This window comes from Syngnathus typhle, linkage group LG5 (assembly GCF_033458585.1).
Source record: "Syngnathus typhle isolate RoL2023-S1 ecotype Sweden linkage group LG5, RoL_Styp_1.0, whole genome shotgun sequence".
Classification (NCBI taxonomy): domain Eukaryota; kingdom Metazoa; phylum Chordata; class Actinopteri; order Syngnathiformes; family Syngnathidae; genus Syngnathus; species Syngnathus typhle.
The window spans coordinates 18169037-18187406 of NC_083742.1; the positions used below are offsets into that span (position 1 = coordinate 18169037).

The window sequence follows — 18370 nt, forward strand, 5'->3', positions numbered from 1 at the left end:
CACATCGACAACTCTTTTATTCAATTTACAATTTATTCCAAGAAGGAAAAATCAAACCGACTAAACGACCGATGAGGTCACGGCAAACATAAGATACTTGCAATAAATGCAACAATATTAATTTGCTTTGAAAATACCTGAGTAATAAAATAAAATGGATGGATGGATGAATGATGATCACAATTAAGTATAAAGTCTCCTTTGTAATATATACTCCTTGTAGCCTGTACCCCAAAAGAGTTTCTTTGCATCGAGGTTTATGCAAAGAGCTCACGTAATTATATTGTTGCGTTTTGGTGAAGTGAATGAGTGTTCCGTCTGTACGACTGGTCTTTGAATGCACCCCGCTTCAATGGCAGAACGCGGATGAATTTAAAGACATCAAATGAGAATAATCCTTTATAAAGATTAAAATTGACTGACGCAAACGTGAGTTCTTCATGTTTTTGTTGAAAACAACATAGTGCTGACGCCGTACGACATGGGTTTTTCGCTTTCCAATTAAGGGGTCGTCACTAATTATTTGTGTTTAGATAAATGTCTGAGCTATAATGGTGTAATTAATGATTAAAACTTGAAAGTATCTGTTTATTGTATTCGTTTACATGTTTAATAAAGACAAAGCCATCACAAAACTGTTGTAATTATTTAGATTTTGATCTAAATTAGCCTTGAATAAAGACTAAGCAGTCACATGAATTAACAGAAAAAATGGACAGCCGGACTCGGACTCGGACTCATGGTCAAGAGGCCGGACTCGGACTCGCAAAAATCAAAAATCCGACCGAGTCCACAGCCCTGATGTACGTATATCAGAAAAAACGCTCAGTGAAAGTTGAGGAGTGGTTTTAGGCGTGAGCTGCTGAGTCCTTTGAATGCATGTGCACACTCACCCCCTAAATCCATCCATCTTCTATACCGCTTGTCCCCACGGGGGTCACAGGTGTGCTGGAGCCTATCCCACCAGTCATCGGGACACCCTGAACTGGTTGCCAGCCAATTGCAAGGCACACAAAGACAAACAACCATTTGCGCTCGCGCCTAGAGAAAATTTGGAGCGCTCAATCGGCCTAGCAAGCATATTTTTGGGGGGTCGACGTGTGAGGAAACCGGAGTGCCCGGAGAAAACCCATGCGGGCACGGGGAGAACATGCAAACTCCACACGGGGAGGGCCGGACGGGGAATCCAACCCGTACCCTACTAACTGTGAGGCGGGCATGCTAACCAGTGCGCCGAGCTGCTGCCCCCTCTAAATTGACCTCGTTTAATAAGAAACTCACATTGTCTGCCTCTGACTGTACCACTAGATGGTAGAATTGGTCATGAAACCCAATTTACATTTCCTTGAAATACTAGATACATGGCATGGCTTGGCTTGGTGTCCTAGGAAAGGGGGTTAGGCCAGAGTGCTTGATAAGGTTGAGAGGGTAGCTTAGAAGATTCAAAATTCAAGAATTTTTATTCGCCATGTTTGGGCGTGCCAAACAAGGAATTTGACTTCGGTACATCACAGCCTCTGCCACAGGAGGGAGGGTCCCTCTTCCAGGATGGCCAGGCTACAATGGATGCAGAGAGGAGACAGTACAGTGTAGACAATTCAAAAAAAGGTGTGGAGAGCAGGATGTTGTTGCACAGCAATGACTCCGAGACTCTAAGTTCTCAAATAAAGTGTATTCATGTATTTAGACTGAATGTAGTGAGGGTTTAAACATGTACGGGCGTGCTCCTTCCTGCCAAAAAGTGAAACGTCGGTCACAGTAGGTCCTGGATTTTACAACCTAAGTTCAAGAAGACACTCCACACCGTAGCAGCACAATTAAAGCACAAACGAACGGTACCGTTTTGGGTTCATTTGGAGCGGATGGGAGGGGGGGGGGGGGGTTCTGAGTGACGTGATCCATCCATCCATTTTCTGAACCGCTTAGTCCCCACGGGGGTCGCGGGAGTGCTGGAGCCTATCTCAGCCGGCATCGGGCAGTAGGCGGGGGACACCCTGAACCGGTTGCCAGCCGATCGCAGGGCACACAGAGACAAACAACCATTTGCACTCGCACTCACACCTAGGGACAATTTGGAGTCTTCAATCGATGTGGGAGGAAACCGGAGTGCCCGGAGAAAACCCACGCGGGCCCGGGGAGAACATGCAAACTCTGCACAGGGAGGGCCGGAGGTGGAATCGCACCCTCCTAACTGTGAGGCGGACGTGCTACCCAGTGCGCCGCCTGAGTGACGTCATGTTAAAAATTAAATGTGTGATACCTACCGAACCGTACGGCAAGCACAAACAAAGCACAAACAAACAGTCGGCATTTTGGGTTCATTAGGAGCAGATGGGCGTTGAAATCTGGATGATTTCTCATAACTAAAACAAACGTTGCAGCAAAAACAACATTTTTTACAGCATGAATCAGCACAAATGAAGCACAAACAAAACAAACTGTTTTCCTTGAATTTTGCGCGGGGTGCAGGGGTGGGGTTTACTTGTCTGAAAAAGAGGAGTGGGAAGACGTACGACATGCTTTTGAATATTTTCAGGCAAACAGTTTTGCTTTCATATACTTGGATTTAATTATTTGTATTTACTGTTAAACGAGTTGACTGCTTTTCGCTGTTGTTCACGTCCAGAACATTTACAAAGTCACAAAAACTAAAGGAATCAAAGTTTTTTTTTTTTTTTTTTTTTTTTTAAATCCTTTTGGTTATGCACACGCGCGCGCAACTCCCCACGTCGCTTGAGAGTGCTTTGAGATGACTAGCATCAAAGGTGACGTGTTTGACGTACGGCGGCGTGTGGGCGTGGCCAGCCTCTGGATCAGAGCAGAGTGCACGAAACGTTCATTGTTTTCTTGGCTCTACTGAGAGAGACTTATCATTGATTTTCTCCCGACTGCAATCGTTGCGACCCTCAGTGAGAAGGGGCATTTTCCTCCAACATGTGGAAAGAACTAAACCGTGTTCTTCTCCAGATGGCCATATTTTGGACATGTGCTTCAGGTAAGCAATTTGTATCTTTAGTCCATTGAAACAACAGTAAAGAGCTGGAATGTACTGTACTGTGAGTTAGCATGACTGCATCTGCTTATATTCTAACATTGCCTGAGATAAGAAAAAAAATCATTGCAATGTCACACATTTGGACGACAAAAACTTTGAGGAACTTTGAAGAATCTTCATTATTCGGACACTTTGATGTAGTTGCTGTGTACGTCAATTCTCCCGGACCGGACCTTTCTTGTTATCGAGGCTTGCCTTTATCATCATTTTCATCACTATGTGGGAAGCCGTTGTGTCCGAACATACGAGCAACTTGACTTTGAAAGGACGAGCTAAAACCGTTGAGTCAAGTGTCTTTGCGTTTTCTTACGAGCCCCGCTTGTGAATTTTAAGTGCGCGCTGGCTGTCAGGATGACGTATTGAAGTTGAGCATATAACTTCAAAATATCCAATCTAAAATTGGCCCTTTTATTTTGGAAGCCGAATGTGTTTTTACTGGGCTTTTCCTTCCATCTCTTTTTTTCCGTGTTTACTTTTGTTTTTCTTTCGCTCTGTTTTTTTAAAAATGTTTTAATTCCTAAAACATGGGCACGCTTGGAATTCAGGAGCGGCTGATTGGACTTTGTGACACTTAGATGAGTTGCACCGTTAGGGTTTAAGACACAGAATGACAATAAGACACAAGAAGAAGAATAAATGATATATAATAATGATAATAGTGATCATAGTGATACTAGTTTAATAATCATAAAAGTAATACATTTATTATTATTATTATTATTATTAATAATGATGATAATAATAAATAAGAATAATCATTTCTTACAGCCCTTTATACAATATATTATGCACATGTGTATATAGACAAGATATTTCTTGGCGCCCCTATGATACGAATATTTTCATGATTTATATGAGCTAATTATAATGAATAATAATTCATCTTTATTAGTCATTATTATTAATAGTTTCTGACAGTCCTTGACAGAGTATTAGCAATCATTTCTTACAGCCCCTTTATACAATAGATATTTCTTAGCACCTCTGTTGTACAAAAAAATCATGGTTATTATGATCTAAATATAGATTATAATCATTATCTTATATTCATTGTAATTATATTATTAATAATAAACCTTCGTGTCTGGTCTGTTATCATCACACACCAAAAAGTTGCAACACAGTTGTGAAGTTCATAATATCGCTGTGCATCATCAAAATGTGTCGGCATAATGTTTTCAAAGATTGCAAAATTGAGTAGGACTTTTAGGAGACTCTGATTTCAATGCGTGTTCATTTCTCCGAGTGAATCGCAGGGCGCATCTGAAGAATTGCATTTGCCCCTAAGAGTCCATGCTTATTAGGATTGATTAATTGATTGAGGCCGCAGTTTAAAAGCCCTTCTCCATGAAACATTCAGCCAGGCCTGGCTTGCTTGCTTGGCTTTGTACTTTGATATAAAGAAGGGCGGGCGGGCTTCTTGAGCTAAGAAGGGGGGAGCGGTCCAACTGTTGCAACGTGTTCCATTCGATTGAGTTGCGTTGTGCTTTAGCACCCTCCAGTGGTGAAATGTGCGATGACCTGATTTGAGCTTAGCTCATTGGTCATCGATATGCCTGCCACACGTGCGTAACTGGTGGGTGGGGTATTTGCTGAGGGTGATGATGATGGGATCTTTTAAGTGGAACAACTTGCACCATTGGTGGCTGACGACATACTTTTTGCCCCACTGTACATCTGAAGCTTAGTATCATCACTTTGGGGCCATTGTGTGCAATCCGTAAGTGATGCTTTTATGCAAACAATCAGCAGCTCCACTTTGCTGCATGTCGCTGGCTGGACCCAAAAATGAAGGACAGGCAAGTTTTTGGAAGGGGCCAAAGCGACAATGGGCGTTGGCCCCCCCATCTCCCACCCCACCCCTGACAGAATCCTCGTGCATTTGGTTCAGATGCCCCCAATGAAGAGCACAGAATAAAAACATGCAAGTGTTCCATCAATGTGTTCTGCTCTGTTCGCCTGATCCCCAAATTGTGCCTTCAGCCAACAAGTGTGCTCCCGGGTGGCTCGAGCACGGCTCCAGCTGCTACAAGAAGGGGGGGACGCACACCGGTTGGCTGGGGGCCCGGCACCACTGCGTCTGGCAGGGCGGCGACCTGCTCTCCATCACCTCCTCGGCCGAGGAGGACTTTGTCAAGGGCATCATGGGCAACACCCGCTTCTGGCTGGGACTCTCCAACCAGGTGAGACGGAAGCAGTCGTGGACTCGGCAGCGACAACTGGAACTGTTTTCTTTTTTGCCCCCCAGAAATGCGACAACATCTTGTGTGACTTCGAAGGCGGGAGCCAGAAGCTGACCTGGTCCGATGGCGAGACAACGACATACACCAACTGGGCCTCAGACCAATTTAAAAGGTAAGAAGTCACATCTCCGCATGCTGTTTTCAGGCGGACACGCGTAAAGGTTCTGGAACCAATTTTGAGAACGAGCACTCAAGGAAAAATAGTAAAATGTTCCTTTTTATAATCTACCGACAGCGCCGACGTCGCGTCCTGCGCCTACGTCAACCAAGGAGCTCGTCTTTTGCCTGGGAAGTGGAGGTCTGGCTCCTGCGCTTCCTCGTTGGCCTACATGTGCAAACGGTCGAGTAAGTCTGCACGTCCGTGGTCACGTTGCTGATGAAAGGTGAGATGCGCAAACGGGTCTTTTTTTGCAGGCTGCCCGGAGGGACAGACGTGTACCGCCAATAGTGTTACTGCTGTAATGAAGAGTGAGTTGCAGCACGCTTATTTGCGCTTTAACCATCTCGTCGTGGTTTCCTCCTCAATGTTTTTCCTTGTGGCCTCAGCTTCCGACTGCGACGATGGCAACTTCCTTTACGGCGATGATTGCTATCTTTTTGACCAGGCGGAACGAAGTTGGGAGGATGGCGAGGAGTTTTGTCTCGCCCGCCAAGGCCACCTGGCGAGCATACACTCTGATCAAGATGGCCGATTCATTGTTGGTGAGCACCAAGAAGAACCGCCACAGTCGTCATTTGGCTGGAGCTCTTATTGCCCTGAAGCTCTTGTTCTCCTTCCTTTCATCAAGATCATTCAAGTTTCTATTCTATTTGGTTGGGAGAAAAGAAAAAGGGCGGCAACTACGAGTGGACTGACGGAACAGCTTCTGTAAGTGGATTGCTGAAGGCCTTTGGAAAAGTCATGTTGCAGGCATCCATCCCTCTTGTCTAGAGGCATCAGGCTGTTGCTTACAAAGTATTGGCGCTCTGATTTTAGAGAGGAGGCGGTTAAGATATTATATCCTGGACGGTGGCTCGGGTTTGTCTTTAGGTCTTAGGGGTTAGTTGCTTTGTGCATGTTTTTCCCCAGACATTTATTTGGGTTGCCAGGGCGGGCACAATGTTTTATTGCAATGTTCATACTACTTTGACTGACAGGGTTAGTTGCTTTGTGCATGTTTTTCCCAGACATTTATTTGGGTTGCCAGGGCGGGCACAATGTTTTATTGCAATGTTCATACTACTATGACTGACAAAGTGAACCCAAAAACCAAAGTGAAACTTTAATGAGAGAAGGTACGAAAACGCTGCAAGTGAGGAAATGCGCCGGGAAGATGACCACATTGAATGCAACACGCTAAAGTTCTGTCCAAAATCTCATCCGCAGGACTACGGAAAAATTGGCTACTACACATCTGGTGACTGTTCATATTTGTCTACCAACAAATACCTGTACAGAAACTTTTATTGCTCCGGGACATTCGCTGTGGTCTGCAAAACAGGTGCAAACGTCCCTCCCGAGCGCCCCTTTTGGATGCGTGAAGCATTTGCTCATATTCGCTCCCCTTTTTCTGCAGCCAAGCGCGGAGGGCCTCCACAGCTGCCACCATTAGTCGGCCAGCCGGGTAGGTGTCCCGCACTGTCGCCGTCTTGCGCTGTCTTGCGCTGTCTTACGCCGTCTGGCTCGCAGAATGGACTCAGAAATGCGGCTGGTGGCATGACGACTCAGAGAGCGACTTCTGTTACCTGATGATCCGCCAGCCCACTAAGACCTGGGAGGAGGCGCGAGACGACTGCCAACGCCTCCAAGGGAACCTGCTCACCATCACCAACCGCGAGGAGCAGGTCTTCGTACGCAGTAGGCGGCCATGAATTGAAATATTGGCCATGAACATGTTGTTGTTGTTATATGTTCATTTTGAACCGATTTAAAATAGGAAAATAAAACACCACTTTAAAGTGCCATATCTAAGTCACTGAAACAAATAACCCAAAAATGTATACATACATTTTTATAAATTTGATTTACACCTGACAAATAATTTAGTTGTTGGCAGTTTGGTTTTACATTAAACCACGTATTCATTTCTCTTGCGATTGTTGGTTTCCATAAGTTGCTGTAAATTGTCCCCAGCGCAATAGATGTTTGTATCATCATCGTTTCACGATGTTGGATACACAAGTTGTTGAAGAGGACCAAGGGCAGAGGTTGTTCACCTGTCATGGGATACATGATCTCCAGACTTTTTACAAATTGCTGCCTGTTGCTGAAGTAGCTCCTCAGCCAGTCCATGATGCCATGATTTACTGGGTCAAATGCTTTTAGTCGATGAAATTTCCAATAACTTGTTTTTTGATCATCTGAAGTTGTCTATAAGATCCATTCGTGTCCTTCCGGAATCCATATTGACTGTCAGCTAAAAGCTTTTTTTTTTTCTTTTTCTTCAATCTTGTTTTTCTGTGAACAGTCAAAGATCTTGGAGAACAGAGCGAGTAGATACGGCAGGCCTGTAATTCATGTAATATGGTACCAGTCTATCCCCACATTTACTTGAGCTATTTTCATGTCATTGACCAGATGAAACGCTTCTGCAATTTCACCGCTCACTTTTCTTATTCATTGTAATCAGTTGAGGTTTTGTTTTCACTTCTCTTTACAATCTCTACTACTTCTTTGGTGCCAACCGCACCAAGAAATAGTTAAGCCTTTCGCTATATATACACACACATATGCAATATCTGCATTTTTTTTTTTTTTTTGTCAGATGCTGGTTGAGGTCTGATCCCCTCAGCCGTCTACCCTGTTTCAGTAGCTCCAATTTGTGTTTGCAATCCGCACTTAATTATTGCTGCTTTGGTTTTAATATTTCTCGTTGGTCCCCCTGTTTACCTCAATTCCTTTTGAGCTGAGAAAGTCAATCACCCGCAGCTCAACGGATGACGCGTCCTCCTCGCTCGGCTCCTCTTGATGATGTCGTTCATTCTGGTACAGGTTACATCAGGGCTATGACGAACGCATCCTCTCTCTGGTTGGGCGCCAATGTCCCCATCGGTGACGAAGGCGCGTGGGATGACGGAACCTCGTTCACTTACGTGCACACGACTTCAGGTCTGCCGGAGACGGTTGTCTGCTGCCATTTGGAGGAACGGAGGAGCACTGAGATCTTCTCTCCCGCCCCCCAGGTACCCCCGAGGATAATTGTGTCTCCTTCTTCACTGGCAACGGCAACTGGCACTACGACTCGTGCAACGAGAAGAGAGGTTACGTCTGCAAGAAGAGAGGAAATGGTAAGAGAGGCAACGCCCCACCGACTGACTGTCATCGCCCCTTGACGTCTGTCTGTGCCTTGACGTCTGTCTTTTCCTTTCGCAGTAAAAGACGCTGCGCCGCCTCCTGACTGTAAGTCGCCTTCGACTGCGTCGAAAACCATGACCCTGGAGTCACACCATGCCAACCAACAAATTCTGTGCTTTTTCGTTTTTATGAAGTACTCAGCCACCTGTTGAATGTTTTTTGCATCGTTTTACCTTGTACAGCGGCACTTTGGTTGTTTCTCAAGCGCCAAGGTGAATGTTCGGGAATCCTTTCAAAATGTAAACGTCTCTGATGCCATTGGGCTAAGCTAACCAAGTCGAGTACCGGATCCTTCCAATTTGCCCGAGAAAATGTAGATTCGGCCAACCGTGAGCCGCAAATTGCCCTTTGCTCAAAATGGTGGACTGGAGGGCAAAAACAGGAGTGTGCTCTGATCTGTTCCCCAAATTGTGCCCTCAGCCAACAAGTGTGCTCCCGGGTGGGGCGACCACGGCACCAATTGCTACAAGAAGGTGGAGGAGCCCAACGGTTGGCTGGGGGCCTGGCACCACTGCGTCGGGATGGGCGGCAACCTGCTCTCCATCACCTCCTCGGCCGAGGAGGAGTTTGTGAAGGGCACCATGGGCAAGGACACCCCTTTCTGGCTGGGACTCTCCAACCAGGTGAGACGGAAGCGCAAGCGGCCGTCGACTGCTGCGACAAGTGGGACTGTTGTTCTTTTTCCCCCCAGAAATGCGACAAGTTCTGGTGTCGCTTTGAAGGCGAGAGCCAGAAGCTGACCTGGTCCGATGGCGAGACAATGAATCACACCAACTGGGCCTCAAATCAACTCGAAAGGTAAGACGTAACAACTTTTCATGCTGTTGTCAGGCGGAGGAGCCAATTTTGAAAAGGGCCACTTGGGGAAAGGGAAAAGAAAAAAAAACGGTAATTGCTTGTTTCTTTTCTCCCGACAGCGCCGACGTTGCGTCCTGCGCCTACGTCAACCAAGGGGGAAGGGGTGAGCCCGGCAAGTGGCGGTCTGGCTCCTGTCTTTCCTCGTTGGCCTACATGTGCAAACGGCCGCTGAGTAAGCCTGCACGTTTGTAATCAGGTTGACTTTGAAAAGAGAAAAGCTCAAACAGGTCTTTTTTTTTTATGCAGAATGCCCGAAGTGTTCGCCCAAAAGTGGTCCTGCTGTAATGAAGAGTGAGTCGCAGCACACTTATTTCCACTTGAACATCTTGTCATGGTCATGTTTTTCTTTGTGGCCCCAGCCTCCGACTGCCACAAAAACACCTTCCGCTATGGCGATTATTGTTATCATTACGAGAAGACGGTTAAAACCTTTGAAGGTGCCGAGAAATTCTGTCTTGGCTGGGGAGGCCACCTGGCTAGCGTCCACTCCAAGGAAGAGGCCCAATTTGTGTATGGTGAGCACCAAGAGGAACCGCCGCAGTCGTCATTTGATTGAAGCTCTTCTTGCCCTGAAGCTCGTGTTCTCCTTCCTTTCCTCAAGATCACTCGCAAACCTCAATATCTGCTTTTGTGGGACTCAAGAAGGAGGACGACGACTACGAGTGGAGTGACGGAACAACTTACGTAAGTGAAATGCCTTTTGAAATGCCCAGGAAGGGCGTTGGGAAGCCGAGCAGACAGAGTCCAACATGCTCATGTCGTCCGCAGGACAACAACATTTGGAAAAATGACACCAAGGGGGACTGCGCGTTCCCAAATTCTGTTGGGGAGTTGAGTGCCACCTCCTGCACAACGGAGCGGCCATTTGTCTGCAAAAGAGGTGCAAAGGCCCCTCCCGAGCGCTCCTTCTGCACACATCAAGCATTTGCTCATATTTGTAAACACCCCCCTCCTTCCCCTACAGCCAAGCGCGGAGGGGTTCCACAGCTGCCACCATTAGTCGGCCAGCCGGGTAGGTGTCCCGCACTGCCGCCGTCTTACGCTGTCTTGCGCTGTCTTATGCTGTCTTACGCCGTCTGCCTCGCAGAATGGACTGCCACATGCGGCTGGTGGCTGGACGACCCAATCAACGACTTCTGCTACCTGATGATCCGCCAGCCCACCAAGACTTGGAAGGAGGCGCAAGCCAACTGCCAACGCCTCCAAGGGAACCTGCTCAGCATCACCGACCGCGAGGAGCAGGTCTTTGTGCAGGGTAGGCGGCCATTTGTTGGTGTCACGAATGAATGGATGGATGGATGGATGAATGGATGAATGACTCGAATGAATGGTGTCGTTCCAAAATGCGCCTCATGGGCTCAATGAGCGGGTCAGTAAAGCGTATCTCTGGAAGATCCACCGAAGAGCACCCCAATCTACTGACTCTTTCAAAACCGGACTTAAAACTCACCTCTTGAGCATTTCCGTAATTCCTGTTCCCATATCCTGGTTGTCGTCCAGTTGTTTTAAACTTGTCCTTGCACTTTGAGATTCTTCCGAATGTAAAGTGCGTTATAAATATAATGTATTGTTATTATTAGATCCTGTTCCACCTTTGCCTTGGGTCCACAGGTTACGTCGGGTCTCTGCCCTCTCTGTGGTTGGGCGCCGATGTCTCCACCACGGAAGATGACGCCCAATGGACTGACAGATCCCCGTTCACTTACATCCACTCGAGTGCAGGTCTGTCTGAAAGCATGTCTGATGCTTGTCGGCTGCACTTTGGAGGAACGGCGGAGCGCTGAGATCTTGTCTCCCTCCCTCCAGGTGACCCCGGAGACGGCAAGTGTCTTTCCTTAATCACTAAAAGCAGCGTCTGGAAGCACGACACGTGCGAAGAGAAGAGAAGCTACGTCTGCAAGAAGATGAAAAAAGGTGAGTAAGTTGTGATGCTCCGCTGGCCGTCATCTGTGCTCTGACGTTTGTCTTTGCCCTGACGTCCGTCTTTGCCCCGACGTCCGTCTGTACCCTGACGTCTGTCTTTGCCTTTCTTCTTGCAGGAGTGGCAGAACCTTCGCTGTCTTCTGACGGTAAGTAGCCTGACAAAATTAGTCAGTAGATTCTGTGCAATTTTTCTTAATTCATTAAGTGCGCAAATGTACTTGAATGTTTTTCGCGTTGACTCGCATGTGGCAATGTTTGTTTCACAACCGTGCTTTATAAAGGTGATTTTTTTTTTTTTTGGGGGGGTCATTTCAAATTGGAAACGTCTCTGATGGGGACACCCTGAACCGGTTGCCAGCCAATCGCAGGGCACACAGACACAAACAACCATACGCACTCGCACTCACACCTAGGGACGATTTGGAGCGCTCAATCGGCCTACCAAGCATGTTTTTGGGATGTGGGAGGAAACCGGAGTGCCAGGAGAAAACCCACGCAGGCCCGGGGAGAACATGCAAACTCCACACAGGGAGGGCCGGAGGTGGAATCCAACCCGCACCGTCCTAGCTGTGAGGCGGACGCGCTACCCAGTGCCCCACCGAGCCGCAATACAAATAAATACAATAAAATAATAATAAACGTACATAATATTAAGAGCAATAAGATTCAATTCAAAGTAATCAGGAACATTAACTCAGGAGCACAATATATCAAAAAATGTAACCTACAAAAAAAAGAAAACAATTTGTGCTGTTCTTTAATCAAAATGAGGCAGCATTCCACGGCTGCAGGTAGTATCAGCTCTTCTGCAATGGTGTTTTTGTTTTGCACTGAGCAATATGGTACGCTGCTTTATACGATGCCTACAGTGCTTGCTGATTGACTAAAGTAGCATTCACAAAGTGGGATGATTGTTGGCAACCCCGCTCAATATTTTTCCATGGTGTCCCACTGCACTTTTTTCCCCCCCTGCTCTGTGCTGTGTGTGCGAACGTTCCGTGCGCTCTCCAGTGTAGAGCGGAGACTCCTTGCGCACACTCTTCCAGTGATACCGCCACCTACTGCAGTGGATGTCTAATTACCTTTTCATCTAGTACAGCCAAAAGAAAAGCATGTTCCCTGGTGTCACACGCGCCCCCCTTGGTATCGCGCCGCACTGGGCTAACCTAACAAGTCGAGTCCCGGATCTTCCAATTTGCCTGAGAACATGTGCGAGACAAGTTTTGGCCACCCGTGACCTGCAAATTGCTCAAAATGGTGGACTGAAGAGCCAAAACAAGGAGTGTGCTCTGATCTCTTCCCCAAATTGTGCCCTCAGCCAACAAGTGTGCTCCCGGGTGGGTCGAGCACGGCACCAACTGCTACAAGAAGGTGGAGGAGCCCAACGGTTGGCTGGGGGCCTGGCACCACTGCGTCTGGGAGGGCGGCGACCTGCTCTCCATCACCTCCTCGGCCGAGGAGGGCTTTGTGAAGGACACCATGGGCAAGGACACCCGCTTCTGGCTGGGACTCTCCAACCTGGTGAGACAGAAGCGCAAGCGGTCGTGGACTCTGCAGCAACAACTGGAGCCGTTTTCTTTCCCCCCCCCCAGAAATGCGACGACGTCTGGTGTCGCTTTGAAGGCGGGAGCCAGGAGCTGACCTGGTCCGATGGCGAGAAGACGACACGCACCAACTGGGCCTCAAATCAACTCGAAAGGTAAGCCGTAACAACTTTGCATGCTGTTGTCAGGCGGAGACGCGTAAAGGTTCTGGAACCAATTTTGAGAAGGACCACTGAAGGAAAATTCTTTTTTTTTTTTTTAATAATCTACCGACAGCGCCGACGTCGCGTCCTGCGCCTACGTCAACCAAGGGGGAAGGGGTCAGCCCGGCAAGTGGAGGTCTGGCTCCTGTGATTCCTCGTTGGCCTACATGTGCAAACGGCCGCTGAGTAAGCCTCCACGTCTGCGGTCACGTTGCCGTTGAAAGGCGCAAACAGTCTTTTTTTTTTTTTTGCAGGCTCCTTGGAGAACCAGACGTATTCCCCCAAAAGTGGTCTTGCTGTAGTGGAGAGTGAGTTGCAGCACGCTTATTTGCCCTTTAACCATGTGGTCGTGGTTTCCTCCTCAATGTTCTCCATTGCGGCCTCAGCTTCCACCTGCGACACGGGCAACCTACTGTATGGCGATCATTGCTACTTTTACTCCAAGCTGTACAAAGATTGGGAGGATGCCGAGAAGTTCTGTGTTGCCCAGAGAGGCCACCTGGCTAGCGTCCACTCACTGCAAGAGGCTCAATTCGTGTTTGGTGAGCGCTAAGACGAACCGCCGCAGTCGTCGGTCCCACAAAGCTGCCGTCATTTGGCCGAAGCTCTTCTTGCCCTGAAGCTCTTGTTGTCCTTCCTTTCCTCAAGATCACTCGCAAAGCGTTTGGTTTTCTTGGCTGGGACTGAAGAAGAAAAGCGACAACTACGAGTATAGTGACGGAACAGCTTTTGTAAGTAAATTGCTGACGGACTTTGGAAAAGTCATTCTGCACGAGCTAGGTTGGGAAAGTTGAAATTGGAGCACAACAATTGCGCGGAGGAAGGGCGTTGGGAAGCCGAGAGTCCAACACCCTCATGTCGTCCGCAGGACTACGACACGTGGCAAAATGGCGCCACGGGGGACTGCGCGTTCCCAAATTCTGTTGGGGAGATCGGCGGCAGCCCCTGCACAACGAAGCGGCCATTTGTCTGCAAAACAGGTGCAAAAATGTCCCTTCTGAGCACTCCTTCATGCATTTACTCATTCGCGCTCCCCTGCAGCCAAGCGTGGACGGCCTCGACAGCTGCCACCATTAGCCAGCCAACATGGTAGGTGTCTCGCACCGCCGCCGTCTTCTCCGCTGTCTTATGCTGTTTTGCCCTCCTGCGCCGTCTGTCTCGCAGGCTGGACTGACAAATGCGGCTGGTGGCTGGACAACGCCTCGGACGACTTCTGCTACCTGTTCAACTTTCAGCCCGCCAAGACCTGGCAGGAGGCGCAAGCCGACTGCAAAGGCCGCCAAGGGAACCTGCTCAGCATCGCCGACTCGGACGAGCAGGGCTTCGTACGAGGTAGGGGGCCGTGAATTAAAATGTATTGGCCGTAAACAAGTGGATCGATTCTTATTCTCCGACATGAAGCAAACGAGAACTAGAAGCTAAAGTAAATCGAAAAAGGCGTCATGTCTTCGTACGCGGTAGGCTGGCCATGAATTTGCTAAGTCTTTGAGAAAAAACTTTTTTTCCTTCCTGTGCAACTCAAAACCTGATAAACCCGAGCGAGATGTGGCCAGCGTTGCTCGGTTGTTGTTTTATTTGTTTCATCAAGTTGTAGTGCAGGGTCAAGTGTGAGTCGTTTTGGAATAATCTTGCATGTTCTCTTTGGGATCCAAAGGTTACACCAAGAGTCTGATTGGTGATGCCTCCCTGTGGTTGGGCGCCGACGCCTCCATCAAGCGTGACGGCGACAAGTGGACTGACGGATCCTCCTTCTCTTACCTCCACCCGAGTGCAGGTGGGGCTGAGGCGGTTGTCAGCTGCACTTTGGAGGAACGGATCAGCGCTCAGATCTTGTTTCCCTCCCTCCCTCCCTCCAGGTGTCGCTGAAGGGGGGGAATGTCTTTTCTTGCTCACTGGCAGCGGCGACTGGAAGCGCGACAAGTGCGACAAGAAGAGAGGCTACGTCTGCAAGAAAAGAGGTAAGTGAGATGTGACGTCCCGCGATGGACCGTCATCACGTGTCGACATCCACGTTCTGGTTCTCGCTTCTAGGAAAGACACATCAGCTGCCGCCACATGACGGTAAGTCGCCTTCAAAGTCTGTGTAAAAAAAGAGGAGAGAAGTCAACGGTTGTGCTCTCACAGGCTACATGGAGGAGCTTCTCTGCCAAGACAATTTGAAAGCCCTTGAATGTCCCGATGAAAAAGTCATCCGCATACGGTCGGCTTTCCATGGACGGAAGGATAGCGATGTCTGTCCGAGTGGCGGCGGATCACGCGGTAAGAATCCTCCAGTGGCATCGTTGTTTTTGGCTCGCTGTCCTGGAGCCGTTTCTGTCATGAGGTTTTCACACGCTGTCAGCGTTGGCGGTAACTCGTTTGTAACATATAACTCAATATCAACATGCATGGGCATGGACGTGTGAGCGATGGCAATAGAAAACGTTTATTTGACCTTTTCATGAATAAAAATAGAAAACGATGAAAAAGAGCTAAGCCGGGCGCTTTTTGGAGTCCTCTTTTTCTAATAGTCATTAACCATTCAAATCCCCTACGTCCTGTGACAAGTTGAAGTCAGTATGCAAGTGTGTGAGTGAAATGGTGGTGTGTTGTCACTTGCAGGTGCCTGCAGGGTGGAAGGGGCTCTCCGTCACTTCAGAGGAGTGTGTGACAACTATCAGATTTGCCCCATTTACCCCTTTTACCTTACGGATACGGACTCCTGCCCTGGTGTCTCCAAATACCTCCGCGTCGTCTACAGCTGTGAGAAGAAAGGTGGGCTTCACATCCTGACACTTGCCGATGATGTGCAAGGAAAGAATCCAATGGATCCCCAGATAGAGCGTCGGCTAGGAACGGGTGACCAGACATGAGAATGAATGAGCGAGCTTGCCTTTCACATTGTCTTTTTTTTTTGTCTTTCCTCAGTGTGTCTTGATAGTTTGGGCATCGCGGACAGGAGAATCCCAGACTCCTCTTTTTCAGCCTCTTCCTCTGCGATCAATGCCGAACCTCACAAAGCGCGTCTGGGGGGCAGCGGTTGCTGGAGAGCCTCCGAAATGTGTACGTAAAAAAAAAAAATCACAGCTCGTCGACCTCGTCCGTCGTAGTTTGGTATCCTGTGCAATGGAATGCCTTCCGCCCTCAGTCGGCAGCTGGATCCAGGTGAACCTCGGTCAGAACTTCAAGGTGACAGGCGTCGAGACCCAGAGCTGTAGATACCGATTCCAAAGTTCCAGCGTATTTGAGATGCTGTTCAGTATTGACGGAGTGACTTGGTATCGCCACCCAATACAGGTGAGCGGTCGCTAACTCTCGACTTTGTCGTCCAGGCTGTTGTCGTTCATTGCAAACGCGCGTGTTTTGTTTCCAGCCTTCTGTGGGGACGTATATTCTAAACAGGCCCGTGTTCGCCAAGTACGTCCGCCTCCTGCCAAAGTTTTTGGGCCTACGCTTTGACGTCTTTGGGTGCACGTCTGACGACACCGCTCGTGAGTACGACGTTTGGAGTGCAGTGAGAAATTAGCAAGAAACGGGCTCTGATTTTCCCTTCTGACCCACAGACATCTTATGCAGCAGCACAGCCGCCGACCTCAGCCTCGACGGTTCAATGACGTGAGTCAGACTTTGTATGACGTTTCTTGCCAAAAAGCCTCCTCCTTACTAAACAAACTACTTCCGCAGGGTGCGGTGCCCACTGGGCTGCACCCAAGCCGGCTACAAGGTCTACGGAACTCGGCTCTACAAACAGGTATGTTAATTACCGCACGACCTGCAAGCGGAGTTCTTGTTCTATGTCTGAGACGTTCTCTGAGTGCAGGACTCGAATATCTGCGCGGCTGCTATTCACTCGGGCATCATTGAGATTGGAGGAGATGTGACTTTGCTGAAGAGACTACCACAGAAAGCCTACAACAGCTCCAGCTGTAACGGAATCGTCTCGAAAGTGTGCGTGCTCCGCTTTCACTGGCGAGTCCACTTAAAGATGCCCGGCTCATTCTCACTTTACTGTCTGCAGATATGTTGATGAATTGGCTCCGTCTCCGTCTTACACTTTTGCTGCCACGGGTGAGTAGACCGTCCAGAATAAAAAGCATTTATTCACCTGACGCCATCTTGCGCGCAGAGCCGAGATGCTTGGGACCTGACTGGGAGGAGTTTGCGGACTTCTGCTACAAACGTTTTGATGATACTAAGACGTGGTACGGCGCTCGACACTTCTGCTGGGGTCTCGATGCCAATCTGGTGTCCATTCGCTCCGAGGCTGAGCGGGATTGGCTGCAGGACCTCTTGAAGTCTGGTGCGTCGCTCACATTGGCTCGATATCTGCCATATCTGGAAAGCCATTGAGAACTCTGTTGCTGTTTGTCCTCTGCAGCCCCCGGAGACGCGTGGACCGGACTCAACGACCTGGTCAATCGCGGCAGATTCGTGTGGTCGGACCGCCAGAAGGTGATCTTCGCCAACTGGGCTCCGGGAAAACCTACCGGCCTGATGGAGAATTGCGTGGCCACCTTGAGCCAGGTAGGTGCAGAAAAGATTGACCCGCTCGCCGAAGACAAGTTTAGATTTAAAATCAATCTCATTTTGACTTTCAGTCTGGCAAATGGAAGAAGATGTCCTGCATGGAATTAAAGGGCTACGTGTGCAAGATGCCCACAGCGCGTTATCCGCTGGATTTGGAAAGTGCCAATGCAATTTGCGAGTAATCCTATGAATGCATTTGACCTTGCATGATCATCCTGCTTGGTTTACCATGCCTTTTGATTGACTGATTGATTTACCATGCATTATTATGATTGATTAACCATGCATTAGTCGTCCTGTTAAAGTTACCATGTGTTATTCTGTTTGAGTTACCATGCATTCTTCTTCTTTTTGACTTAACATGTGATATTATGATTTACCATGCATTATTATTATTTTGTTCAATTTACCATGCATTATTATGATTGATTAACCATGCATTAGACGTCTTGTTAGATTGACCATGTGTTATTATTCTGTTTAAGTTACCATGCATTCCTCTTCTTCTTGACTTAACATGTGATATTATGATTTACCATGCGATATTATGATTTACCATGCAATATCATTATTTTGTTCAATTTACCATGTTGTTATTCTCTTAGATTTACCATGCATTTTCATAATTGATTTCTTATATTTCATCTACTTATTGTTAAATTTACCATGCATTATTATTCCGTCTGTTGTTTGACCATGTTTAA

The 18370-nt window shown here is 48.0% G+C and overlaps 2 protein-coding genes across 2 annotated transcripts; both read left to right on the forward strand.

Moving 5' to 3' along the window:
• Nucleotides 1–2856: 2856 nt before the first annotated feature.
• Nucleotides 2857–5414, forward strand: LOC133154056 (snaclec agkisacutacin subunit A-like). Its single transcript, XM_061278442.1, has 3 exons — nt 2857–2995; nt 5039–5238; nt 5304–5414. Exons 1-3 carry the CDS (start codon nt 2935–2937, stop codon nt 5412–5414), a joined length of 372 nt encoding a protein of 123 aa, XP_061134426.1. The 5' UTR covers nt 2857–2934.
• A 1184-nt stretch (nt 5415–6598) lies between these two features.
• On the forward strand, nt 6599–18370 carry LOC133154058 (macrophage mannose receptor 1-like). The gene is made up of 42 exons (XM_061278443.1): nt 6599–6695; nt 6855–6902; nt 6968–7135; nt 8270–8386; nt 8461–8565; nt 8651–8677; nt 9053–9255; nt 9324–9430; nt 9550–9662; nt 9737–9781; nt 9850–10005; nt 10092–10174; nt 10259–10370; nt 10455–10502; nt 10578–10745; nt 11102–11212; nt 11297–11404; nt 11530–11559; nt 12732–12934; nt 13006–13112; nt 13234–13346; nt 13415–13468; nt 13547–13702; nt 13809–13891; nt 14029–14140; nt 14202–14249; nt 14325–14492; nt 14815–14934; nt 15017–15118; nt 15192–15221; nt 15285–15419; nt 15762–15914; nt 16068–16202; nt 16288–16436; nt 16513–16630; nt 16703–16754; nt 16824–16890; nt 16960–17087; nt 17158–17207; nt 17266–17439; nt 17518–17663; nt 17738–18370. Exons 1-42 carry the CDS (start codon nt 6599–6601, stop codon nt 17846–17848), a joined length of 4560 nt encoding a protein of 1519 aa, XP_061134427.1. The 3' UTR covers nt 17849–18370.